The sequence below is a fragment of the Ruditapes philippinarum genome, unplaced genomic scaffold (genome assembly GCF_026571515.1).
Source record: "Ruditapes philippinarum isolate M1 unplaced genomic scaffold, ASM2657151v2 ctg2663_1_1_1_1, whole genome shotgun sequence".
NCBI classification, from domain to species: domain Eukaryota; kingdom Metazoa; phylum Mollusca; class Bivalvia; order Venerida; family Veneridae; genus Ruditapes; species Ruditapes philippinarum.
In genome coordinates, this window is record NW_026852429.1 from 61231 (window position 1) to 89226 (window position 27996).

Below are 27996 nucleotides of genomic sequence, written 5' to 3' on the forward strand. Positions count from 1 at the left end.
TATTATCAACATATTTTTGTCTTCAGTAAAATGTACCATGATCATGATAAGCTACATGTATATGCTTAAAATCGCAAACATATTAACTACAAAATACATGTTTTACTTGTCATGGATAAATGAAAGTTTCAAAGCTATACTCTTGTTGTATTTGCGAGATTAGTTACTCTAGCAGTGTCAAGATAGGAAGTACCAAGTTAGACCATTAATTTAATAGCTAGTGTATAAACGATTTAGTTTCATTAAAGGTTACCATACAATTCCCACCGAACTTCCGTTAATGATATTTTTCACTGTCATCATGGAAAGGAGTGTTCCTGTAAAACATAAAAGGGATCTAAAAATTAGGGAGGGGTCCGGGAGAAGAAGGCCCTTTCAAATTTTCTACGCGTGGCGCAGGTTTTATTACGGAAAACGATTATCGCGGAATCTTTGATTTCGTTAGAAAATATAGGCGTATCACTTTCACTGACCACAATAAAATCCTCGTCCGATAATACAAGATTTTAAAGACTTCCATACAAATTCCAAATTGGAAATAAATTTGAGCAGGGGTTTATCGAAAGTGATAGAGGGCCAATATTGATACATGGAAGCTTTCAAACAATGATAACAAAAGGAGATAATGGCCGACGATTGAAGGGTGATTAATGACGCGTTTCATCATATTGGTCACTTCAAAGGGAAGCCGTTGATTAGTTAACAGGTGTTCCGGAAAAGTTTAAGAAAATAGAAATTCTTCCCCGGAAAGGTCATTAACTATTTCGGACAGTAGCGGCGACTAAATGTAGCCAATACATTCCGAAGCATTGCACTACCTATGTTAGGTTGTCAATAACTGACAAGGCTACATACTGTACGTTTGTCATTTGTCAGTTAATTATTTTTGAGCTTATTATCTATACATGTTGAATCATGTGAAAAAATCGAATATTGTTTTTAACTGACACAAAGTTACGTCAATTATAACATTGAAACACGCAATTAACCCGTGCGGCGAATACACACCAAGATCAGCCGACAGGTCCGTGCCCACTGATCATGGTCTGCACTGTTCTGTTCGATTTTCAGTCAGTACATATTTTAAAAATTCCTCTAAAGACTGAAAGATGTACAAGACCATTTAAGATATTTAGCGTTATTCTTTCACTACTTAAGGGCGGATTTGTTCAAATGCAATTCACTCATGCAGTTTTCTCCATAATTTCTATGGAAAATATATTAATAAAGAATCTGACCAAATGTTTTGCTTTTTTACAGGGAACTTTTATAAAGACTTTACTAAAGCCCTTTCACGGGAAAATGTTTATGTATAAATTTCTATGAGAGGATATTCACAATAATTTTAAAGAAGAAATCAAATAGCCGTTTTCTCTACAAAATCATTTTTCTACAGAACATTTTCTCAGAGATGCAACGATATATAGGTTATACCCTGAAGGAAATATAACCGAACAATATCATACAAATATCAACAAACCAACTTAATCAATTAAGATAAAAGGCACTTCCTGTCCCCTTAGGTTGGCTCTCGGATGTAATGTACATTCTTTAAAATCATAAGGAATGACGTGTTCCAATTCAATTTATTATTTCAACACTGCATGCTAGTACAACACAAAGCGCCTCTGGCAACACAACAAACATAGAAATAAAACAAACACTATGAAACAATGTTAAAACAATGTTTAAAAAATACACACGTTTTTGGCTATTCTGTAAGTATTTGTCATAAAATAAGGGTCACGTTGAATCTGTATATATTGCTATAGACATATAACGTAATTGTTTGTAAATGTTACTGCGTGCAGGTGATGTTTTATTTATAAACGAGTGGAGGGGATTTGGGGGAAACATAGCAAAGTTCAACCAACCAATCGTTCTTGGGCAGACTGTCAAGCAGTTTACCAGTACAGTTGCTTCACTTTCACAGTTGCTTCTTCTCAAATTCCAGAGCGAGTCACGGGGAAGGCACACGGTCAGGCGTGATCAATTTTGCTTATTATACAGTAGCGTGATGGTTGACCTGTCGTGACTAATCTGGATGGCACAAATCTAGCGTTTTGATATTCAACTGTCGATTTAGTCCGATCAGAAACTTAAGAAAAATCACGGATTGGCTACCTACCGAACGAAGAACAGGCTAGAAATCGCATAAAAGACGTCTACTCTATTTAGCCGTAATCCGGGCACGGCTTCAACACATCCATATGATGTAATTCTTCACGCAGACATGTCCCAAGTATCTACTTTTGTGGGGTTTTTTTATTAGTCTTTTACTATATTTATATTAAAAAAAGAGAATAATGCTAAAATCCCTTCAATTTTAATTAGACTCTTCGAAATTAAAAGCAGGACAAATCCATTTTGCACATTTGAGAAGTTAAGGGTTAGAGAATGCCACGTAATGCGTTTGTCTGGTGGGTGGGCAACTGTTATAATAAGAAATGATTAATATTTTGAGAGCCGTTTCTTGTCTCAGTCAAACTCTATGAAGTCTGGGGCGTTTTTCAGGATTTCCGTGATAGTCCTATAAATGCCATATTCGTGTAACACTTCCTTCACAGTGAAATTCAAAGATGTTATCTATGTCTCTGGTGAAATTAGTACGCCGTACACACGTGGGCTCAAACACGCACTGACACCTTATAAATCTCTGACAACCACTTAGTATTTTGCTTTTCGCTGCAAAAGAAAATAATAGACTCTTTATATGAAAGCAAAACATTTTATTTAGATGTTTTCAAATCACGTTCTATACGCAACTGTGAATTTCAAAACTTCAAAAAGTTCTAATGTAAATAAATAGACAATTTTATAGATCATGTGAGACTTTAAACTTGACAAAGTATCATTAAGAGATTTTGTTCGTGATCAATTTTATTCAAAATATTTTAACTACAAACACAGGTGCATGGGGCTTAAAATTTGTTCAACATTACAAAAGATCATTAAAACTGTTTAATTTAAAAAAGTTTTTTTTTCGTAAATGAAGGTCATTATTAAATAAAATTCAATATTTCAGCACTAGATGCTTGTTTACAGGTGGGTTAAGGGCTCTTATTAATTTGTTATAAAGTTTTGCCTTTTTGTCCAAATTCATCCAAATGAACCCCAACTTTCGTGTGATTCTCGTTTTAAACGCTGTGTTCTGCACGAGCGAAAATGTTTAAGTATGAAAACCCTGATATTTATTTATGATAAAAGTTTATAAACGTGCTCTGATATGTGTTATAGTTATAAAATACTAATGAAATTGTAACCTTATATACCAAATTGTGTAGGTTTTGAACTGTAAAAATAATTAACCATCATATAAATGTATAATTGTACGTAAAAAGTTCGATATTCCGCCAAAAATGTTAGAGATTCACGCGGTCTGTTATGTTACAGATTCTCGCCGTCTGTGATGTCACAGTTTCTAGCTTTATATTTTCTCTACATAACACGTGCGCATGATGAGACACACGTGCGCAACATGAGACACGTGCGCTACTAGATATTATTTGTTATGTCTGTTTACTCAATGAAAAAAACCCATTCCATTCTTTTTACATAGGAAAGTTGCATGAACAAAGTACTGGTACTGAAATATAAACATTTAACGTCTCTTTAATGTTATTAAACATGAACACTTAAACTATAAACAACTCGACGATTCATCAAACCCTTGATTTACTGTGTTACTGTTAGAAGCATCAAGATGCATTATGCATTTTTATCTTCATGTTTTGTGAATAACATAAAAAGAACTCATGGCATAAATGGAGGAAAACTTGAAATTCCTTTTTTTTTTTATTCTGTTTTTTGAGAATTGTATGAATTCTAGTTGCTGAGTGCAGTATGTAAGAATATAACTATGGTTGCAAAGTGCAGTATATAAGAATAAACTCTGTTTGCAAATGAAGAAATACGTACCAATGAACTCTTGTTGCAGAGTACAGTATGCAATTATGAACTCTGGTTGCTGAGTACAGTATGTAAGAATGAATTCTGGTTACAGAGTGAAGTATGCAAGAATGTTTGCAAAGTGCAGTATGTAAGAATAAACTCTGGTTGCAAAGTGCAGTATGTAAGAATGAATTATGGTTGCAAAGTGCAGTATGTAAGAATAAACTCTGGTTGCAAAGTGCAGTATGTAAGAATGAATTATGTTTGCAAAGTGCAGTATGTAAGAATACACTCTGGTTGCAAAGTGCACTATGTAAGAATGAACTATGGTTGCAAAGTGCAGTATGTAAGAATATAACTATGGTTGCAAAGTGCAGTATATAAGAATAAACTCTGTTTGCAAAGTGCAGTATGTAAGAATAAACTCTGTTTGCAGAGTGCAGTATGTAAGAATGAATTCTGGTTGCATAATGCAGTACTAAGAATTAATTCTGGTTGCAAAGTGCAGTATGTAAGAATGAATTATGTTGCAAAGTGCAGTATTTAAGAATAAACTCTTGTTGCAAAGTGCAGTATGTAAGAATAAACTCTGCTTGCAAAGTGCAGTATATAAGAATAAACTCTGGTTGCAAAGTGCAGTATGTAAGAATGAATTATGTTGCAAAGTGCAGTATGTAAGAATAAAGTCTGGTTGCAAAATGCAGTATGTAAGAATAAACTCTGGTTGCAAAGTGCAGTATGTAAGAATGAACTATGGTTGCAAAGTGCAGTATATAAGAATAAACTCTGTTTGCAAAGTGCAGTATGTAAGAATGAATTCTGTTTGCAAAGTGAAGTATGTAAGAATGAATTCTGGTTGCAGAATGCAGTATGTAAGAAGTAATTCTGGTTGCAATGTGTAGTATGTAAGAATAAAGTCTGATTGCAAAGTGCAGTATGTATGAATTAATTCTGTTTGCAAAGTGCAGTATTTAAGAAAGAATTATTGTTGCAAAGTGCAGTATGTAAGAATACACTCTGGTTGCAATGTGCAGTATGTAAAAGTTAACTCTAGTGGCAAAGTGCAGTATGTGAAAAAAAGTCTGGTTGCAAAGTTCAGTATGTAAGAATAAACTCTGGTTGCAAAGTGCAGTATGTAAGAATAATTTCTGGTTGCAGAGTACAGTATGCAAGAATGAAATCTGGTTGCAAATTGCAGTATGTAAGAATAAATTCTGGTTGCAGAGTGCAGTATGTAAGAATGAATTCTGTTTGCAAAGTGCAGTATGTAAGATTAATTCTGGTTGCATAGTACAGTATACAAGAATGAACTCTGGTTACAGAGTGAAGTCTTTAAGAAAGAATCCAGGTGCATGTAAAATTAATTCTTATTGCAGAGCGCAGTATGTAAGAATGAATTCTGGTTGTGTTATGTTATTGTACAATGCATATGCACTAGATCTATGCCAATAAAATTCTGGTTGCGTAGACGATTTGTTCGGCACAAGAGGGGAGTGTAAAAATGGGTTTTAGGCAGATTATGTAAGTATAATTTATATGAATACTCATGTAAGCATATGAGAATAAACCAGGTTCATATATACCAAAAAAAAAATAAAAACAACAATAAATATATGACCGAATTATTCATTTCAAAGCGTGCATAGATATGTTTCTTTAAAAAACAACGTTAAAGGCGGATATTTTTTCAAAAACACTTTCATTGAAATTCAATAGCAAGTACAAAATCTAAGCACTAATTTATCAAAACCCTTCAGCTTCTAAACACGCGGTCGAGGCGTATACCCAACTTTTCGCAATTAGTACAACAACGATATTGAGCCGGTGTGACCATATTTTGTAACAAGAGTATTTAATCCCAAATAAAGCAAGCCTATTATCTAAAACATAACTTTCCCACACTTTCAACAGGAAATTGTACAGTTCGAATGACAAGTACTGCTTTAGATCCCTTTTCCGCTACTTTGGTGTAAGTGGGAGCATGATTCAAAGTCATTAAAATGGTGACCAGATTGTTATCTCAAGCCTTTGTAAAAGTCGTGTGACACTGGTATATCCATTATATCTGAAATACCAAAACGTGCACACCTGCGTTCAAAACTTAAACGCGATTATCCAATCAATTCAAAGTTAGCAGACGAAAGGCGGCCATTTTGTTTTTTGCGACATTTGGGATTGGTTTATGGTAAGTGTAATAGATTACGGTATGTCAATCTGATTGAAAATGACTTCGAGCACGTGGCCATATAGGTTTAAATTTCTCTGGGAAAACCCCGCCTCTTTTGCGCATTTTAAAGGTAGGATAAAACGCCTAGATTACATTGTAAACATTTACAAAGATAAAATTGAGACTTGACAATAGTTAAGTGTTGTGTACGGTCCACAGGTTATCAACGCATCACCGTCGCTATGTCAAATATATTGTAGTGTCGCGTGGGAAAATTCCTCAAGTGGGAAGCGAAATGATTTGCAATTTATCTTCTTTACACCTGTGTATGGTGCAAATTATAAACAGCTAAAAGGATTTAAAAAATATGTGGCTATCTCATAGGCATTAAAGCTTACAGGTGGCGCTATTATTAGGTATATAAGGAAATCCTTGTGACTTTCTGAAAATACTGTCCGGTACGATACGTTCGCTTTTAGCTCAATTCAAATTTAATGCACGCCTTTTTATTGCAGGAAACATTAAAATTCGGAATAATTTAGTTATATATTTTGTAGGAATAACCTAAAAATCAATTATATATAATATATTATCTAACAGTGATACTGTTCATACTCATTAACTAATGCAAGTGAATTATATCAAACAATTGAGGCTATACCAAGTCCTAATGCCAGTATATTCTAGAAACAATATCGGGCTATCAAGTCATTATACTCTAGAAAAAAATCAGGCTATTAATTTAAGTCCTAGCGCCAGGGTAGTCTGTTAAGCAATCTGGCACTAAAGTCTACCGCCAGTGAATTTGAATAACAAGTCCTTATAACATTAAATTCAAATAAACCCTATACCTACTGAGTCCTAATGCCAATGAGCTCTACAAACAAGTCCTTATAACTAAACATGCTATCAGGTCAACATTTAAATGACTTCTATTTATAAACAATTGAATTCTCTGAATCTGACTAATCATCAAGGAAAGCCGTGCTTCCTGGTATTTGAACCTTCGCCCTTATAGATCTGCTGCGTTTATTATTGGCTTCTGAAGAACAAACATTTTTTGTAGTTCAAGAATAAGTTTTTTGGTTTGATTGTTTTTTTTCCAAACAATCAGACAAATGAACACTGAAACTTTACTGCACGAAAATGGATGTGAACCGGCCTACCATAAGCCGATGTCCTGATCTTCTGCTCTATTCGGAATAAAACATGTTTAGCAATTTGATAATAATTATAATACCTGTCTTAATAAATTATCAAAAAGACCTTTAATTAAACTCTTTGCCGATTTCCTAAAATAATCCCATGATACAAAACTGGATGGGTCAATATGAAGTGAATGTCAGTCAATCTATATATCGGCGGTATTGCCATGTTGTACATGTAGTCTGTAACGGTTTAGAATTGAGAGGGTTTGGGTTGTATTTTATAAATAATATGCAATTTAGTCACTCATACGCCTAGTTTGAGTTTGTTAATCATATCATATATATGTTTAAAAACAATTTAATATTGTGCGACCAAAGATATTGAAATATGGCTTTGTTTTGACGCGTGTCAACAAAGCAGACAAAAGCATGAAGGCATTTTACATATTATGCAGTTTTACGTTGGTCTACATGTAAACTGGCACGCCAGTATTGTAACATCCTATATCTTTGGCATTTGTTGGCGTAAATATTATTATACCCTGAGCGTTGAATGATCTAAACTCAATATAGTCCGCGCTACGCATTTAATAGTAGATCTTTTAACATGTCAATATTTCATAAAAATGTACACGCGTGACCTTGACATTATTGTCGACAAATGAATTTTACAACCGGTGAAGTCACCCTGGGACCAAAAAAGAAAGTTATTATACAGGGACGGGTATATTTTTGGTCCCAGAGGCATTATACGTAAATTCCTATGTTTATTTTCAAGTTTTCAATGGCGCAAAACTGTATCCATTCATCGTATTTATAGATATTAATAGTTCCTTAAAATTAAACATCACATTGTATCGTTTTTATGTTCGTATCACGTGATCAATAAAGCACTTGCTCAGGACTATAAATAGAACAGTCAGTAAATTAACCGTCAAAAACGATGTAAACTCTCTTTATAGTTGTTTATTTTTTCCTTTTTTGAAATATTTTCACGTAAATTTCAGAAGAAAATAAGTTATAAAATCATAAGTTATTTGAATGGTTCAGAAGATTACTTTACAAGATATATATAGAAAATTTATCTTCCTTCAAATATGTAATCCGGTGTGGTCTAGTGGTTAGGATTCCTGGTTTTCACCCAGGCGGCCCGGGTTCGATTCCCGGCACCGGAACACATTTTTTTGAAAAAAAACGTTTTTTTCTATAAGACGACTTCTACTCAATATATGCAATTCTTTTTTAACGATACGTATGCTGTGAATTTATGATTTTCTTTTCAAAAATAAAAGAAGTTTGCTGTATAGTGAATTGGTTATAAAAATTATTGACAGGTTATATGACCATTTATATTTAAACGATTCTTTGCAATATAACTATTTATAAAGATTAATATAACCTGTCAAACAGAATAATAATTAATAATATTAAAAACATTTGTAAAAATGCATTTAAATATGAATATATTCATACACACTTATTGATATTTGATAAAAGAGAATTGGCGCATAATTTTTTCATGAATCTACTTTAGTTTATAACCCCAAACGCAATTATATGATACATTCAAAAAAAATTGTAACAGAAAATAATAAAAAAATAAAACATATAATATGGCTATATACTTAAAAAAATATGTAATCTTTTCTAATATATTGAAGGGAAAATTTGCTTTGTAGATTGTTACTATATTGTCTGCCTCTCAAACCAGAAGTCATTGGTTCGAGTAAGACTAAGGTCAGCACCGTGTTTTCTCATTTTACACCAACACTGGTAAATCCAAAACTACGGGCTCGAGATTAAAAATAAAATAGGCCCCATGCCATGCTAAGATAAAATTAATATTTCAAACCAGTTGTAAAACAGTATAAGTTAGTAATTTAAGGCAATACATAGTATTAAAAGTGACCGTGAACTCGCACGTAATCTGGCCACCTGACGGTGGTTGATCCTAGAGAGCCTGAAATAAATAGATTACTAAAATTGCTTTTAAAATCCGGAAGGCTTTATCCCGTATTACGGAATATTTCCCGGTCGAAGGCAGGTGTCAAAGTTCCCGTATTGTAAAACATATTTGCTTAGTTGAAATACTTAAAGAAAAGGTTACATAATCTTGAGGACTTGAGGTTGCATGGGACGTGTGAAGTTAGATGTTCGTACAGTTGCTGTTTATTTCCCGCTTCAAAGTTTTCTTAAAATAGAAATATAGGGCTTTTTTTCTTTTTTTTCTGGTATGCAATGAACATCTATACTAAACCGACCGCCATGATTTCTTAATTAAGTATACCATTTTTTTTTATAAAGCAATAATTCAATCTTCTGTAATAAGCAGAGAGACAAACAGACGAAACATACAAACGTGTGTTACTTTTTATAGCAAGGCGCTAGGTTCATTCTTTTACTTATATCTTTGTCTTTTGAAAGCTTATATATAATATGCAGGCTTCATATAAACATCTGATTCCTCCTCGAAATTCCATTTCATTTAGTGTCGCCTATTGTTGCGTACGCAATTTTTTACTTGGAGACCATACACCACTTTTCATGGAATGGCGCGAAGGTGTCGCATTGAAGGTTCAATGGTACCCGCCGTATGTACACAGCTGCAGATGGTTCTATGTTCTGCTTAAGCCGGTGCTAGAGAGCCTGGACGGCAGCACTTTCCAGTGACTCAATCAAACCGAGTCTGCATAATTTTCATTTTTTTGCCGTTTTGTGCTTCAATAAATTAGTGCTTTTGCTTATACAAAAATTGCCTAACAGTGAATAATAAAGGGTCTAGGTCAATTAATCTGTAGTTATTGTTAGTGGCGTAGGAATTCACAACAGATTTACACGTCGTGTTTGACATTATGTACGGATTACGTACGGGGTTCGTAAATTAGCATTGTATCAAGAAAATACTGTGTATTCAGTCCTACGCATAAACCCTTCCAGCCTGCTGAATCTCAGTAAGGGCTTATCAGCTAGTAAATCACTATTAACTGTATATCTCCCATTAACACGTCCCCTGAGTTGAGAGTTTTGTCATTATTTATTGCCCCTCTGTATTCTTATCTAATGGCCCCAACTTTGAAGGATCAAATTTCTATAGAAGATACACTCACTAAATTTATGTTTTTTTCTCCTTTCTTTTGTAAATGGGTCTGTGGTCCAATTGAATTGTGAAACTTAGCAATTATTTGTAAATATACTTTATAACATAAATTATGATAATTTTTTAAATTAATAATAAATAAAGTTCAATAGTTAAGTGTCACTGTTACTCATGTTACTGACTGAACCCCCCTCCCGGCTCGCTAAAAAACAAAAACAAAAAACTGTTCATAGATGTAACTTTTACTGCAAAGTGCAAGACTCTTAACTAAAATGACCAGGTAAGTATTAGCTCGACTGTACTAAGAATGTGGTGAGTTGTCCTACTCACCTCGGTTTGCAAGTCGACGTCAGCGTCCATATTTATGCGCCTATAACTTCTTTATTTCTTAAGGTATCAATTTCAAATATACATGTATATTCCTAATCATCATCCACATCATTTGATAAGGTGCAAAACTCTGAAACCAGTATTTCCAGAACTATATCCCATTGAACTTAAAATAATGTTATATTTTACTCTAACATCTACATTTCATATTAAAGTATTGACTTTAAACTTCAAACATGTGTTCCTTATCATCAACTACATCATATGTGACAATGTTTTTTTTTACTCTAACACCAATTTTTCCAGGATTATCTCCCCATGAATTTTTTTCCTCTCAAAAAATGTTACTTTTACTTTCATTTTTATTTCTTAAGGTATCAACTTCTAACTTCAAATATATTTCCTTATCATGTGTGACAAGATTCATAACTGTAGCATGAATATTTCCAGGATTATTTCCCCCATTAAACTTTTTTTTAAAATAAAAATTGATATTTTATAACTTTAAACAATAACATGGCAAGCTTCATAACTCTAGCATCAATATTTTCAGAATCATTATCCCTTTATACTTAGAATTTTCCTTATTAAATTCGGACTTTAACAAGAGCTGTCACACAAGATTAGTGGCGAATGCCCCCGAAAAAGTTTCTTAAGCATGCAGGACTGGTAGTATGAAAAGAAAAGAGGATGAAAGTAACTAATTGCTTAATATTTTTCTTTGTATTATTGTACCTATAATCTCTTATTGTGATAGCGTATAAGTGTAACCCTGACCTTTGAAGAAGGGACGTGGTTCCTGGATACGACAGAATGTTGTCATGAGATAGACATTTGTGCCAAGTTATTTCAAAATCCCTCAATGCATGATAAAGTTACATACTGGACATGATTGTTGTGTAAGTGGGGACACACAAACAGACAGACGGACATAACCCTTTGCTGCGATACATTGTCCTGATGTGGTAGGCATTTGTGCAAAAGTTATTATAAAAGTTTTCCATGCATGCCGGACATGAATGTGTATCTTCAAACTCTTCTCGAATGAATGAATACCTTCAAACTATAAGTATGACCTTAACCTTGAAGGTAGGGACATGGGTCGTAGTCGCGACATGTCGTCTTGATGTGGAAGATATTTATGCCTAGTTATTTTGTAATCCTTTGATGCATGACAGTCCGGACACGAATGTGTGTAACTATAAACTCTAATTTTGATATAGTGAACTTTAATATGGTAGTGTGACCTTGACCTTTGAGGTAGGGGCGTGATAAGTTGACGCGTAACACATCGTCTTGATGTGGAAGACATTTATCCCAAGTTATTTTAAAATTCTTCCATGCATGACAAATTTACATTCCGGACACAAATGTGTGAACCTATAAACTTTTATTGTGATAAAGTGAAACTTCAAAATGTTAGTGTGACCTTGACCTCTGAGGTAGGGACGTAATTCTTAAACGCGACACATCGTCTTGATGTGGTAGACATTAATGCCTAGTTATTTTAATATCATTCCATGCATGACAAAGTTATAGTCCGGACAGGAATGAAGTGGGAACGCACAGACAGACGGACGTCCAGATAGACAGAGGGACGGTGCGATTTTAATATGCCTCCCTTCGGCGGCATAAAAATGTTTTTTATCAACACCTATATGGGATTAGATTTATAACTCATTAGTCCTGTATTACTAGAATTATCTCCATTTCATTTTTGAATTAGGGATTTATTGAAAATTAATATATTTCTAACAATTATCTTTGTTATTATAAATGACATCAACTCTAGACTTAAGATAAATTTCCTTTGTCATTACTCACATCATGCATGACATGGTTTATAACTCTAGTATCCTTATTTCAAGAGATATTTCCTCTTTGAACTTAGAATTTTACTTTACAAACTTTATTTACTTTTTGCTTGTATCATTTTGGTACCTTTTTTACAAAAAAAAAATCACATTCATCTCTTTCCCTACTAGATTGAATGATAAGCTTCAATAATGCTTTGAATCCATTATTATCATTACTAAACATTATTTTGCTCCTTCTGAAAAAAAGAAAAAGAATGTAAATCACTGAGGTATGATATGCCTTTAATATGAAAGTAATTTACAAAATCATTTTCATTGTGAGTTGTAAGTGATTAAAAACCTTTTTTTTACTGTAATCCAATTTGTATTTGTCTTCTTTACACTAAAAAGTTAAATATTAGAGTTTCGTTACATCTAAAATGTTCTCTATGTCTTCCAGCTTAAACTATACATTCTTGAAACATGATAGGATCATAAAACATTCAATGGTGCTGCTATCAGTAATACAGTGACAAGCTGTGTAATTATAATTAAATGCTCATCACTGGCCAGAGATAGGAAATTTTGGGGAAAACTAGAAATCTTGGGCTTGTGCGTAGGACTGTATTGTGGTGGAAACAACATACGGAGAAGATGCGCAAAGATTTCAGACAGACTAAAGAAATGTTACGTAACTAGTCACGCCATCTACCGTTGATTGAATGACTTGTTAAGTACTTACACTAAGTATATTCTACATTTAATCAAAAGAAGTTTGTTCGAAACTGTTATCTCGAATTCCTTTCTATTATAGTTGTTACCTAAATAAAACCTTAATATACAGTTGTCACTTTCCATTAAACACCTGCGTACAATTAGGATTTGATCTAATGTGGATATTTATTCCGAAACTATTTTGTTTTTGCACGTATGACAGTCGTTCTGCACGAAAAGTATTCATATGTTGTTGTTGTTTATTTTCTTTTTCAAGTGCCAATATATAAGAAACATAGATCTTGACTGAACATTTATTTACTTTGGTACATTTAACGAACAATGTACAGTATACACCATGTATAAAAGATTTTTTTTAAATGAATAAATTTTGTAAAAGTTGTTTATGCATTTACAGATATTTTAAGCCATGACGCGACATAATATTAACTTTTAAGGTATGATCGCCGTAGAGAAATATATAAAATGATGTTAAAAGAAAAAAAAAAGAAAAAAGTTGACCCTTCTGGGGTTTGAACCCACGTCCCTAAGTTTCAATGCAGTTAACAGTAGTTCAAGCCTATTTGAATACATGAATACACTTCAAAGCGGGGGTAATGCATTAGGATGGTCATATACCTTTTAAATATGTCGAAGCGAATTAAATGGATTCCTATAATATGAGAGATGTATGGTTGTTACGTAACAAGCACCATATGGTGTTACATGTAGCACAGGAATGAGAATGGGGATAGGCCAATATAATGTCTTTATTTTATGTAATAGCACATGTTGGTCTGAAAGTCGTGCACGCGTAAAAAACGCGGGAAAAATGAAAACTATTATTCCCGTACTTTATGCAAAATATTTCTCTATCAAAATTACTTTTAGGGATCATTTTATACATGTAGGCACGAATTTATATTTTATAATACAATTAACATCAGTGATGTAGAGTCCATTTTGGTGAAAAAAAAGTATTTAGTTTAACAGTTAAAACGCACAGGAAGATTCTTAATTTGTCGAAGCTATCGCTAATTATAATAATAAATAAATAAATGAAGATCACAGTCTGTACATAGTATAATAAAGACTGTCTCACATGTATCACCATTTTGAAAACGAAAAGAACTTTAAATAATGTAACAAAGTTATTGCATAACTCGTGCGCAAAATCCATTTTAGCGACCTTAATTCAATATATAAATAGAGAGACGAGAATATATTTAATACTATTTTTATTGAACTTAATGGTCCTTTTTTTTCACATCCTCAAAAAAAAAAAAAAAAAAAAAAAAAAAAAAAGAGAAAAAAAAGAAAAAAACGGTTTACAGCAAAAAAGAATCTTTTTTTCTCATTGACGCGCTCATATGTTGCCAAGATTTTATTAAAGTAACTTAATTCTTATTTCAAATGAGTTCTTTTTTAAAGGCATAGTATATTCCTCATAAACGAAAATATTTTTTCTTCTTCTTAAGTCATGCTTGGAACAATATCGGGAAATTACAAACAAGAGTTTTATAACATTTAAATACGATTTATGGTTTCAGAACATGTTAGATGCTTTTCACCTGAATTTGAATGTATGTGAAAATATTTGTTATAGCAGAAATAAAAATTTGATTTCCATTGTAAATACTAAATACTACAATATTTTACAGAAGCAACAGAAACAAAAGATTGTTAAGGTAATTGGCCAATGAGTAACAATTTGGAAAAAAATATATTTAGAACTAAAAATTAAAACAATATCAGGGGCATAATGGGATTTTAAGAATAGAACTTATTGAAAATTAGAATTAAGTCACCTTAAATAACATTAACTACTCACAATTACTATGAGTAAGTGTTTTAATTTAAATGATAATTATAATTTCAACAAAGAGATCGATTAACTTATAATTTGCATTCTTAAAATACCAAATCAATAATAAATTATAAAAGTCAATGGTAACTCTCATTGGGGGAGACTCTAGGGTTCATTTCCTCATAGTAACGACTTAGTTATCAGTATTTATGACAATAAAACGATAGCTACTAATTAGTCATTATTTTTCTGATCAATTTTGACGTAACGTAGGCGATATTTTTATTGTCATTAATGTCTAACGTTGTAACTATAAAAAATACCTTCACACTTGTCCGGAGATAGATAATAAATATAGAAATGATATAATTGAAAAAGTGAAATTAATTACGTAACTTTGATGGCTGGAACGTGATTCCCCTAAGGGATTTATTTTTTATTGCTGCAGCCGCCTTCGCCTGTTTTTATAGGGGTTGTAAATATATTTTAACATAACACGGGGGAGGAAGTGTTACACGAAGGATGGAGTTCTTATGATAACTTGTTTGGAGTTCTTATGATAACTGTCACGGAGTTCCTGGAAAACGTTACGGATTTCTGTGGAAAACTTTTCTATATACTTGGAGAACTCACTTAAAAAATGGTTATTTTTAACTTTAAATGGGGAGTTTGAGGTGCTAAATTAAACTTTGATAATTAAGCTTGCCCTACATATTGTATTATGTTTCAGAAAAAAATCTTTTAGTCCATATTTCGCCGCCGTTTAAAAAAAAATCTGGTAGTTTTGAGAAAAATTTTCAAATTACTTGCTAATTCGTACATATTGACCTTTTCATTTGTGATCTTCTTCGTTGCTATACATAATCACCTAATTATAGTGGAGATTTGCAAACATAAAGCCCGGGCTAATACATGTATACCCGATTTTTCAAATGTTACGGAGTTCTTGTGATAACTCAAAATATGTCCTGGAGTTCTTATGATAACTTTTGTTACTGCCAGTGTGTTTCTTGTGCTTAATTACGACACGTTTAAGCGTATTTTATTAGTCAATAAGTGTGTAAATCATTATTAAGCATAGTACGCTTATCATTTGCACAAAAATTTGGTTATATAACGATGGTTTTGATCCTAATTAAATTTGTGCGAAATCATATTGACATTATAAAACCCAACGAATGCACTAAATGTTTCTGTGTATACTGTCCGTCAACAAAAGTTTTATGTCATAAGTTTCCGCAAATGCAACATTGAGGCCATGTGGCAAAATTAAAACACGATCATTCAATATATCTGGAGAAGACATGAAACTGCTTTGGTGTACAGTCTACATAGGATAAACATGTGCTAAGCTATCTTCAGGAACGACCGCCTCCGTGGTCGAGGGGTTTGAGTCGATGACTTCTAATCCAGTTACCTCTCTGGCGTGGGTTCGATCCCGGGAGATGCTTTGGTAGTTTAGCACGGAGGAAGGTAGTCTAGTACTGGTGTAACTCTCCAGGAACGATGGTTAGGAAACTACCCGCCCATATGACTGAAATACTGTTGGGAAAAGGCGTTAAATGAAACAAACAAACAAACAAACAAAAATCTTCAGGAAAACCTGAATCAGCGGTCACCTGTATTCAGCAGTAACATGGCTTAAACCGCCAAGGAAAAATTGTTTAAAACTTACACCTTTTTTCTCAGTTACATGTTTTAAGTAACCGTCTTTCTAAAGCAGACAATAAGTAGTTGGGCTTCCCTCAAGAAGCGGCTAAGTAAATTGTATCATTATATACCATGTATCGTATATAACCGGGATATCCTTCACACCCATGCACCCGAAATGTATGATCTTTTTATGCATAAAAAATCAACCGATTACTACCGATTTCTTCGACAGATTTGCACGTGCCCAACGGGTTCGAGCGAAAGAAGTTCGACAATATATTTTTGTAATCAATTACAGCAAAAGTTGTTGCAAAATTTCCACTAGGACTCCAACTTTGATAAGAAAAATGTATGCAGTAATTTTCCGAAATATGGAAATTGCTGTACGTCACGTGATGCTACATTGGATTTAATAGAGAAAGAAACAAGGTCGATAAACGGCATGAACCTTACGGTGACTCACATGTCTTATTGAAGACTTACTTTCTATCGTCATATCATTGTCATAGAACTTTATACGTTTCTATGACAAAAACTGATACCTTTTAGAAATTGAAATACCCGTTGAATACATAAAGACGACACCCACCTCATTAAATTTAGATAAAAGGTAGTGCATACAACCTCCTATTTTGCACATGCATACCGATAGCATAGTTACTTAATGTTCTCTAAAACTGCCAGGAATAATGTATATATGACGAAATCGTGCTTGAGTATTAAATTCAAAGCGTATTTTTATCCTGTAAGTAAATGCTCTACATCAAGTATGTTTACAGTCATTCCAATAAAAAAAACACACACACACACAAAGACCAAAACAAACACAAAAAACACAAGAAACGGAGGTAAGAAAAATATCTCTTGAACTGAAAAACACGATCAAAACCAACGTTATATAACCAAATTTTTGTGCAAATGATAAGCGTACTATGCTTCATAATGATTTACACACTTATTGACTAATAAAATACGCTTAAACGTGCCGTGATTAAACACAAAAACACACTGGCAGTAACAAAAGTTATCATAAGAACTCCAGGACATATTTTGAGTTATCGCAAGAACTCCGTAACATTTGAAAAATCGGGTATAAATTTATTAGCCTGGGCTTTATGTTTGCAACTCTCCATAATAATTAGGTAATTAAGTTTAGCAACGAAGAAGATCACAAATGAAAAGGTCAATATGTACGAATTAGCAAGTAATTTGAAAATTTTTCTCAAAACTACCAGATTTTTTTTAAACGGCGGCGAAATATGGACTAAAAGATTTTTTCTGAAACATAATACAATATGTAGGGCAAGCTTAATTATCAAAGTTTAATTTAGCACCTCAAACTCCCCATTTAAAGTTAAAAATAACCATTTTTTAAGTGAGTTCTCTAAGTATATAGAAAAGTTTTCCACAGAAATCCGTAACGTTTTCCAGGAACTCCGTGACAGTTATCATAAGAACTCCAAACAAGTTATCATAAGAACTCCATCCTTCGTGTAACACTTCCTCCCCCGTGCATAAGGAATGGCTAATTGATAAGTAATGGTTGATCACTTAGTGATAAGGCTATATTTACGTCATTTTGATTGAACAACGTGCCGTGCGCCGGTGCCGTTAAGATAAATCAAAACCCTGCGGACGGTCCGTGGAAAAATGAATTACAACGCCTGTTTAATTTCCTGGCCTATCTTGATCTAAAAATAATAAAAGGGTAGGATGTATATACTGCATAATTAAAGACAGGGTATATAGCGGCGTCAAATGTCCTTGAGAAAATTGTATGTAGATTTTATCATTGTTTTACTAAGACGATGACACCCTGGGGTTTTAGTCTGGAAAGAAATACTAGTTAACAAAGATTGCTATCGATTTCTTATCAATATTTTTTTTGAAAACACCCCTAATGATCAAGCATACATTATTACGCAACAAAATGGTGTATTCTTAACTACGACAGTATGATTTAAAATTATGCAGCCTGTGGTAATAGATTTTTTATAAAATATTTTGCGGTTGACAGCCATTCAAAACCGCGATGTTATTCCAATGTAATAGGTGGTTGCTTTAAGCGCGGATTCATACCGAGTAAAGCCGATTAGCTCAGCGGGGATAGAGGAAGCTGAACGAGTATTAGATTTTATTCAATTATTTAAGACATTTTAACCTTTTGCCCTTACGTTGTCGATTTTTCTTTATATAAATAATTATTATATTGGAACTCCGCAGACATGTACATCTTACAGAAGTAATTTCAAATAACTCGACAAAAATATGATAAAGAAAAAAGAAAATTATTTAGGTGCCTGTTTTTAAAATTATAGTAAAAGTTTTTTTGTGTCTCTTATTATATTGGAGAATGACCCTGATATGGCTAGTTTTTGGTGCCAATAATCTATTGTATTTAATGGCCCGTTATGCTCTTAAATCTATTATTGTTATTTCTCAACAATCTTTTATTTTTGGTGTTCTGTAAAGTTACAGTAGACAGTATTCTGTACACAATACCATTTTATTTACGATTTTACTATGACAAATTATTTCACATCCAACGCCACGTTCTTCACTACATGCTCTTAGTTTTAATAATTAATTAAAATATTATAAAACATGGACTTGTATTTTCTTCAGAGGAAAAAGCGTAGTTATTGCTTAGACTGAGTGTGCCTTTAATGCCCAACAGTTTCAAATGAGTTAGTTTGTAGAAAAGTGGTTAAAGGCACATTATGCCTTAGAAACGATTGTTTTTTTTCTTATTTAGAATGGACACGCACGAGTTTTACAGTGTTAAAATAATGGTTTTAAAGCAGGTTAGATACTTGTTACCTAAAGAATGTAAGATTATGGGTAAAAAAAACGTAGCAAAATGTAAACAAAATAGTATTTTGACTTTCGTACAAAATCACTATATCTGTAGCAACAGAAGCAAAAATCGATTCAAACAAATGGCTAATTAGTTATTTTCTGGAAACTTTGAAAAGGCAACACAAATAAAAAGCTTTTGAGAAAATAAAATGAAACTATTTTGGCTCATAATGGGCCTTTAAGATCAAATCCAGAAACACTGGCTATCTTATTACCAATCAGCAGTTCAATCTAAACCTTAAAATGTAATGAAGCGGTGGCCTTGTTGTTCTGGCTAGGGTTCGAGCATTATAGGGGCCACATCAATGTTTCTTCACATACAAAATTAGTTCTGCTAAGTTGCAGGGAGCGGACTCTTCACTAGTTCCAATAAGTTTGTTTTTGGTGCATACTTTGCTCCATCCTAGAGCCGTTCCACGTAGGTCTGGTCTTAAAAAAAATGATGCAAGTCTTAAAGTAAGACAAGAATTTTGTTTAGAATGTAGACGCATTTTTTTCAAAATAACAAAAGTCTGTATTTCTTTCATATATTTTAATACTTTTATCACATGAGCAGTTCATAAAATATAACACATGTTTAAAACAACTTTTCAAAATAACATTTTTCTTTCTATAATATACTCAAAGAAATCGTCGATACTATTACAATGTAGTAAAAAATAGCTACATAACAGAAAACAAAGATCAGTTCTTATTTAGTCATAAACATTATAACTAATTAAAGGGACAACATTTAAGAGTTTAATATTTTTCTTTGAGATTTATGTTCCATTTGCTGTTCTTCTGGACAAATAACTTGCATGCAGAATTTTAGATAATTCACTCACTCTGTTTTTTCCCCAGAATTTTAAATTTAAATTGTGAAAATGGCCCAGACATGAAAAAACGTTAAAAGAATGCCTTTTGCTCAAAAAAGCTTAGAGTCTCACAGAAATACGATTTTCAATTCATTCTTAGTATATTTCTTTATTATTTTTGCAAATAACTTAGTTCTAAAATGTCACATTTTCATGTTTAAAAGGTCTGTCAGACCTTAAAGTTATTAATAAAGTACGGAATCCTGCGCATGCCATTGTTGCAAACATTACATTCATTGTTCTTCTCGTGACATTTTTTATTATTCAGCAGCTTTATAAATTTATAACAAAAACAACGGTGCGCATGGTTAAGTTATTAAATAGTCACACATATTGGTGAAACTTAATCACTTAACAATTTCTGCAAAGACGTCACGGTGCATGTATTTAAATAGTGAACAAATGTAATTTGACGGAAAGGTAAAAAATGTGAATGAAATGAATTGATAGTCTTTTTCAAAACATAGCGATATCAATATAACTATTTAACATATTATAAGAAAAGGTCCAAAGTGCACATGAATTTTCAAAGAAGTCCAAACAGTTTATAAATTCTCCTTGTAAATTATTTTCCTTGTAAAACATGTCTCATTGTTAAATGTATCAACAAAATATAATACTGTTTCCGAATTTCTCATCACACTTAAAGCACTACAGGGAAGTCACATACATAAAAACGTAACTATTAATTCTTTAACAATATAACAAAAGTAAGGCACGTGGTTACATATCATAACATATCACCAGGGACGCCACATTGGGTCGTTTTCACGTGCATCACGTTCAGGTTTTACTGTCACATTTTCCAATGTCAAGTTTTCACTGGAGCGGAATCGTTTTTGAGCACTTTCATTGCACACATTTTGTTTTCGTTTCGGACTTAATCTACTATGGTCATATTTGTAACAAGGGACAGCACGGTTACTTTCATTACTTTTGTATAACTCAGATTGCCTAGAATCGTTTTCATTTCGAAGATCTTGGTTAATATTGAATTGAGAATAATTTCCATTTTCGTCATGTGAGAACGAACTATCACTTAATCCACTGTCAGAGTCACAAGGGGAGGGAATATGCCTAATAGGTGACGTTGTTTGTGACGTAACACGTGAAGGAAACTCAACGTTGACGTTCACTGGCGTTGATTCTTGTTTGACAGAAGTTTCTATGTTGTGGGAGTAAGGGAGATAATCACGATTATGCTTGTTTTGGTGAGTTTGAGGATGTTGATGTTGCGAGTTGAAGACGTTGTTTCCGTATGGTGGCATACAAAATCCTGCATGTGACGTTGCTGGTGACGTCATTTGTACATGATACGGTGGCACGACGCCCTGGTACACCGGAATGACGGGAAACTGCATCATACTGTTGGCCAAATAGTTCATTACACGTCCCTTAAGTTCTGGATTGCCGCCGTTCACGGTATCCAAATAACGTGAAATTTCAGCCGCACACTCATTGAACCCAGCTCGATATTTGCTGATTACATTTGGATCTGATGCCATAGCAGCTAAAAAAGGCAAAAAACAATGACATTACAATAATGCATTTATAGAAACACAAGCAATACAGCTTTAAATATTACCAAGCGTAAACATTATATTTTTGCAAATATTTACACGAACAGATATTAAAATACAAATGTATATACTTCGGCTTCATGCACTTTGCATTTTAAATAACACAAGCGTAACATTTATATTTTTCCTTGTAATGTCACGTGACGTATATCAAATATTACTTTGTTTTAACTGCAAATATGAATGTATGTTTTAACTTATACATGTACATACCCGTCATCTGCTGACGCTGGACCAACTTCAGATGTTTCACCGTCATTTCCAATATGTCCGCCTTCTCCAACTTAGAATATTGTGTCGTCTGCAAAAACGAATGAAAATATTTTGTATAAAAATCAGTGCACTTGTTTTTTCTTTAGAATTTAGTAAAATGGAAAATTATATTTAAAGTACATAAAATATATTTCAGAGAAATGATTTAAATTTCATAAACACATTGATTGGCTAAACTGTCAAATGAAGTAAACTTTTAAAAAAATTCTCGTCTGCAAAAAAAACAACTGTCAAGGTGTAAGGGAGGTAACTTACGTCTTTATTCATTGCTTGCAGCACGAGACTTTTCAGTTGCACGAGACAATCATTGATTCTAGCTCGACGTCTTTTCTCCATAAGTGGCTTATTCGTCTGTAAAAATAAGAAATAATTTGATAGTTTTAAATAAGTGCAATGCCACATTAAAACGTTCCATTTAACATCCATTATATATATAGTTTTAAGTATGATTTTAAGTTTGAATTAATACAATAATAGAGAGTTCTTTAGGATATCATAATCTTTAAGATAAAACAATAATTTTGAAACAAAATTCAAAGCCTTTGAGACAAAGTTGTGCATCATCACAGTTGTATGGTGTTTAAACAAAATAAAAATTAAAAATTATATATTTAAATCATAAACGCTTTACATCAGACTTATATAAATTTTCGAATTAAAGAATGCAAAGAGAAATATAATATTTTGTGTAACTGAATAGGATTTTTTTACTTGTTAAATAAGCTGTACTCACCCTACGTGTTGGGGTCACTTTTTCTTTTTTCTCACTAGCCATTTCATCCATAATTGAATAAATGTTGTTTAAGATGATTATTTGTTAATAAACTATTGTTTTGTGTATCACAAGTTCTTTATCTTTATAAAATTCCCAGAATCTACTGACAACCTGTTGCTCATGTAGATTGTTGCACTTTTGAAATTTCACTCATAAACGAAACGATTTATTGTAGCAATGAGAATTTTCTCAATTACTTTTTCCCACGATCGGCTACCTTATCATTCACCAATCAAACGGTTTCATTTTCAATTAACAAGTGGTCGCGCGAATTTCATTGGACGAAATGCGTTGGGCACCGCCTTTTCTCTGTCAATTATAATTAACAACAAACGAACTAAAGTGACCGCACGCGCGCCGATATTTGGTAAGACGTGTTGGAAACATTCCGAAGCATGGGAAAGGTACGCCTATTTTTGAAGTATTTTGCTAAACCATCAAAAATAGCAATTTTCCTGACCAAAAGAAAACCACCGTGCTAATACCTACTTATGTTAACAATAATGTTTATCTTTCGGCGGTCCTATAATTATACGAAACGTATTGTACAAGGCCCGCGCCAGTAACGTGAGCGTATTCAAGTATTTATTCGCGAGCGTGGGAAAAACTGTTTAAACTATAAACTTATTGTCGAAAAGGACATACTAGTATAATACGACATTTACTTAAATTACAAACACATATGGTTTGAATTTTGTTAGCAAATAATACTGGCACAATACCGAACTATTTTGAGGGCATGTTATTATTTTTCAATAAAAGAACAGCGATTTCCAGCCCGTATTTTAGTAAAGAAATTTACCGTATATTTAGATAACGGATTTTGGTTCTTTTGAAGTTTTCTGTGCCTTTTATTTAATCTGATAAAACTCATGCATCCACGTTCCTGGGAAACTCTGAGAAAATCTCAGGTTTTTGTAAAACATTAGACAGTCCCCTTTGTTAAATCATTACAAACAAATTGACTTTAAAATTTAGCATACATGTAAAATTGTGAAAACTGAACATTTAAATTGTGATGATCTTAAAAGTTCAAATACCGATTTTTATTTCACCCGTGGGACTTTTGATTATCACAAAAGATAGAAGCGAATGTTTTGTTTTCTGGCACGTTTAATGAAACAAAAAACCAACAAATATTTATATTAATACAAAATATAAAAGAAATGATTAATAAATAAATAATGAAAGAAAGAAAGAAAATAAATAGATAAAAACAGCATAATTGTTTTAGCAGAAATCGGAAGTGACCAGCCTTTACCACCAATCTGACCAGGCTCTGGTAGGCAGGTTGACCAGTGCATTTAAGAAATTCAATGTGTTCTTCTCGGCCCTTTCCGTCAAACTTCGGATAAGGATAAGTTATTATTGATAATAGCCGAGATGTTCCGATTGCAGGTTCGCGTGTCGTGAGATCACAATTATTTTACGGATCATAACGTCGTGACTAAAATATTTTAATGCATCTCGATTTGACTAAAAGCAAGTTTAATTACTTGTAACAAGAAGTATCTTTAAAAAATACTCAGTCGAAGTAAAACTGGTGAGCATAAAAAATTATTTCTTTCTAAGTTTTCAATACAAAAAAGAAATGTTAGCAAATGCTTGCATAACAATGACATAATATAGCATAGAAAATGCCCATTTTGTAAACATTGGAATTAAATTAATAGCATATCTGTATTGATGATTTTCATAGTATGATAACTTCTATTTTAGGTGTCTCTTTAACTTGTTTTACGTTTGACTTTATAAATTTTGTAATCATTTACAAATTTAACAAAAAGTTAAAGAATTGTCTTCATTCTTGTACATTTTATTTTAGAACTATCCTTTATTTATAATATTTTGTTTTATAGTGGCAAAAACTATCCCTTACACTTTATTTCAGAGCTGTTGATAAGAACTATCCTTTACATTTTATTTTAGAATGATCTAAGAATGAGCGATTTCAGTTTGCAATTCTAAAATGGCCAATGGAAATTCTTTTCGTATTGAATGCAACAACAACAACGACAACAACACCACCACCACAGAATTGAAATCAGCTTAGAAAGTTGGTGGGATCTTTAACGAATTTTCAACATGAATTTGCTTACATTTTATAATTATTACTTGTTTCACATTTGTTTTAAGTAAACTTCTTCGATATTTAAAGGAACCCCAATGAGGTCCAAAACAGCATAAAAACATAAAATTTTAATTTATTTACATAGATCACTGGGGTACTTAAAACAGAATGATATTATATACTCAGATTAAATTGAAAATCTTGTAATTGCGCTATTCTCGGAAAACGTTGCAACGCTTTAAATTTTGGGTCATTTTGCACAATAAGAATAGTAATTCTGTTAAAACATTCGCGGAATAGTACGTTCTTTTTATTTCCTTTTTTAAAGTTCTCCATGCTTACTTGCCAGACAAACATTCACGAAGAAAGAACTTCAAACTTTGATACTGGGTGACGAGCATAAGAGCATATGGTCTTCAAATATGACCGGCAGGGTATCTGACTCGCGACCATTTACCCATGCGACCAGTGGAGAGCCAGATCACGATCATGGTCTGCATTGAGCGCTATTCAGTTAGTAATTATTTTAAAAGGGTCAAAGGCTTTCCGTGCGCTGAATATGTTGACATGACAGTCATTTATTGATGTTTAAATGACGGTTATATATATATATATATATATATATATATATATATATATATATATATATATATATATATATATATATATATATATATTTTTTTTTTTTTTTTATAAAACCACTTATTGTTGTGTTTTGTTTTACTTTTTGTTAAATGTTTGCCGCATACATTACCCACTGAAGGTTTTTTTTTTTCGGAAACCATATAAGGCGTATTTTCTATAACGCGTATTTAATAACATGACAACAAAATCACACTCTGCACGTATACCACTTCCGGTTTTGACTCATCAGTTACATTCTATGCATATCATGCATTTACAGTAAATATGAAACATTTAACGCGTATGGGCAGTTTAAGAAGATAGCTTTCAGCAAAAAGATACTCAACAAAACTGCGCTGTAACAAAACGTTGCAGGTATGGGATTGTATAATATAACTCTGGTTTAAAGCTAAAGGCAGTTTCAATTTTTTTTAACTCACTTCAAGTTGCTCAAACCCCCCTCCCCCCCAACAAAAACAACAAAAAACAACAACAGCAACAAAAACAGTTAAAACAGTTTAACCCCGACGATCCGAAGAAAAAATATTCCCAGAATTTACCAACGTCGTCTTTACTATTCAAATATCGCGCAATATCGAGAATATCACCATTAAGGAGATATTTTTCTCCTAACTGAATAATTTTATACTTTTCAAAGCTTATTTAATTTTCCTTTTAATCTATTTAAGCGGATACAGCATAGTGTATTATACTGTAGTTTATATTGCATACATTTTAATAGACAAATGCTATTTTTTTATTAAAGCGAATGTATGGAATTGTTATATTCCTTGATAAGGCTTCCAACATTTTTCTAAGAATAAAATATAAATTCACTTCAATAAGATGATTGTTTTAAAACAGTTAAATAAAATTCAAAGCTTATTCTTTGCTGAATAATGGGTCTTCATTGTATTTTCATTATGAGTCAGTGAAATATACTCCATATCTCACCGGTAAATTCGGCTATTTCACTTATAACACGTGAATTTTTCACCCAGACGATATTATGAAATGCACTCGATTCATCAAAATAATCAAGTTAAAAAACAAACTGTTTTAATCGAACAAATGAGTAAAAAGGCAACCAAGCACACCCACTAATGGAGCCGAACTTGTTGTGTGCCAAGTGGGGTCAAGATGAAGTGGAAATTACAAAAAACGTGTTGACAGTATCAGTTATACAAATCAAAGTACTTTAGACTTATATAATTGGCCCTGATAAGTGCTTCATACGGTAAAAAGAATAGATCGTGTTACTAGATTTAGTACTCAAGATTTTTTTCTTCACATATTTTTGCCCTTATCTTGATTTTGTAGATTATCGATAAAGAAATTTGGACTGTTTTAGTTATCTTATATATGTGGTCCATTTCTGTCTCAACAAACATAAACAAAAATAAAATATGACAGAACGAAATCTTTGATTCATTCATAAAAAATACTTTAGCACAAAATATATAGACAAATAAGTCAGTATAGTATTCAGCGAAGAAAAATCATGTAATTATCTCCCTTGTAACCGAATTTCAAGACAATAATAGCTTTTCTATTATAAGTGCGACACAATATATTGGGGGTAATACGACACAAGTGCCACTTCTGCTGTTGTTGCAGCTCGAACGTGAACATACATTTGAGAAGCGACACGACAAAACCAACAAAGTGCGTTTGCGACCAGCATGGATCCAGACCAGCCTGCGCATCCGCGCAGTCTGATCAGGATCCATGCTGTTCGCTATCAGTTTCTCTACTTGTAATAGGGTTAGTAAGCGAACAGCATGGATCCTGATCAGACTGCGCGGATGCGCAGGCTGGTCTGGATCCATGCTGGTCGCAAACGCACTATGTTGGTTTTGTCGTGACGCGGCTCATTTATAAATACTCAAACAATTTCTGCAAATCTTCCAGCAAAGTTCACTCAAACTAGCAAAGTCGTTCATTTCAGAAATAGATCCACAAGTGTTTACCCGGTGGACCAAGAAATGGGTAGTAATCTACTAAGTACGAAAGACCGGTAGGGACATTTCAACTTTATGAATTCCCGATTTCACTTTCATGAATTCACTATTTCAAATTCACGCATTCAATATTTCAACTTCACGAATTCACGATTTTAACCTAATGAATTCAATATGTTAAAATTGTGAATTCACGAAGATGAAATGTTGAAATGTCCCGTAACTAAGCTCAAGTTGTGCATCAGCGTACTTACTCGAAATTTGCACCGAGGCTATATCATTTATGTAACCTCGTTATGCACTATTAAAATGCCAACGTTATCTCATTGTAAAGTTCTCAAGACAAGACAAGTTGTTACACGATTATACATAATCAGAATACAAGCATGATAA

The 27996-nt window shown here is 32.9% G+C and overlaps 1 protein-coding gene and 1 non-coding gene across 2 annotated transcripts; one reads left to right on the forward strand and one right to left on the reverse strand.

The window, feature by feature from the left end:
* Window positions 1-8309: 8309 nt before the first annotated feature.
* Trnae-uuc (transfer RNA glutamic acid (anticodon UUC)) lies at window positions 8310-8381 on the forward strand. Its single transcript has one exon. It is a non-coding gene; the product is annotated as a tRNA-Glu (tRNA).
* Window positions 8382-19979: 11598 nt separating this feature from the next.
* LOC132760195 (hairy/enhancer-of-split related with YRPW motif protein 1-like) lies at window positions 19980-23415 on the reverse strand. Its single transcript, XM_060752115.1, has 4 exons — window positions 22906-23415; window positions 22428-22523; window positions 22113-22200; window positions 19980-21829 (listed from the first exon to the last, which is right to left on the reverse strand). The coding sequence occupies exons 1-4, from the start codon at window positions 22954-22956 to the stop codon at window positions 21060-21062; spliced, it is 1005 nt and encodes a 334-aa protein (XP_060608098.1). The 5' UTR covers window positions 22957-23415; the 3' UTR covers window positions 19980-21059.
* Between the last annotated feature and the right edge of the window lie 4581 nt (window positions 23416-27996).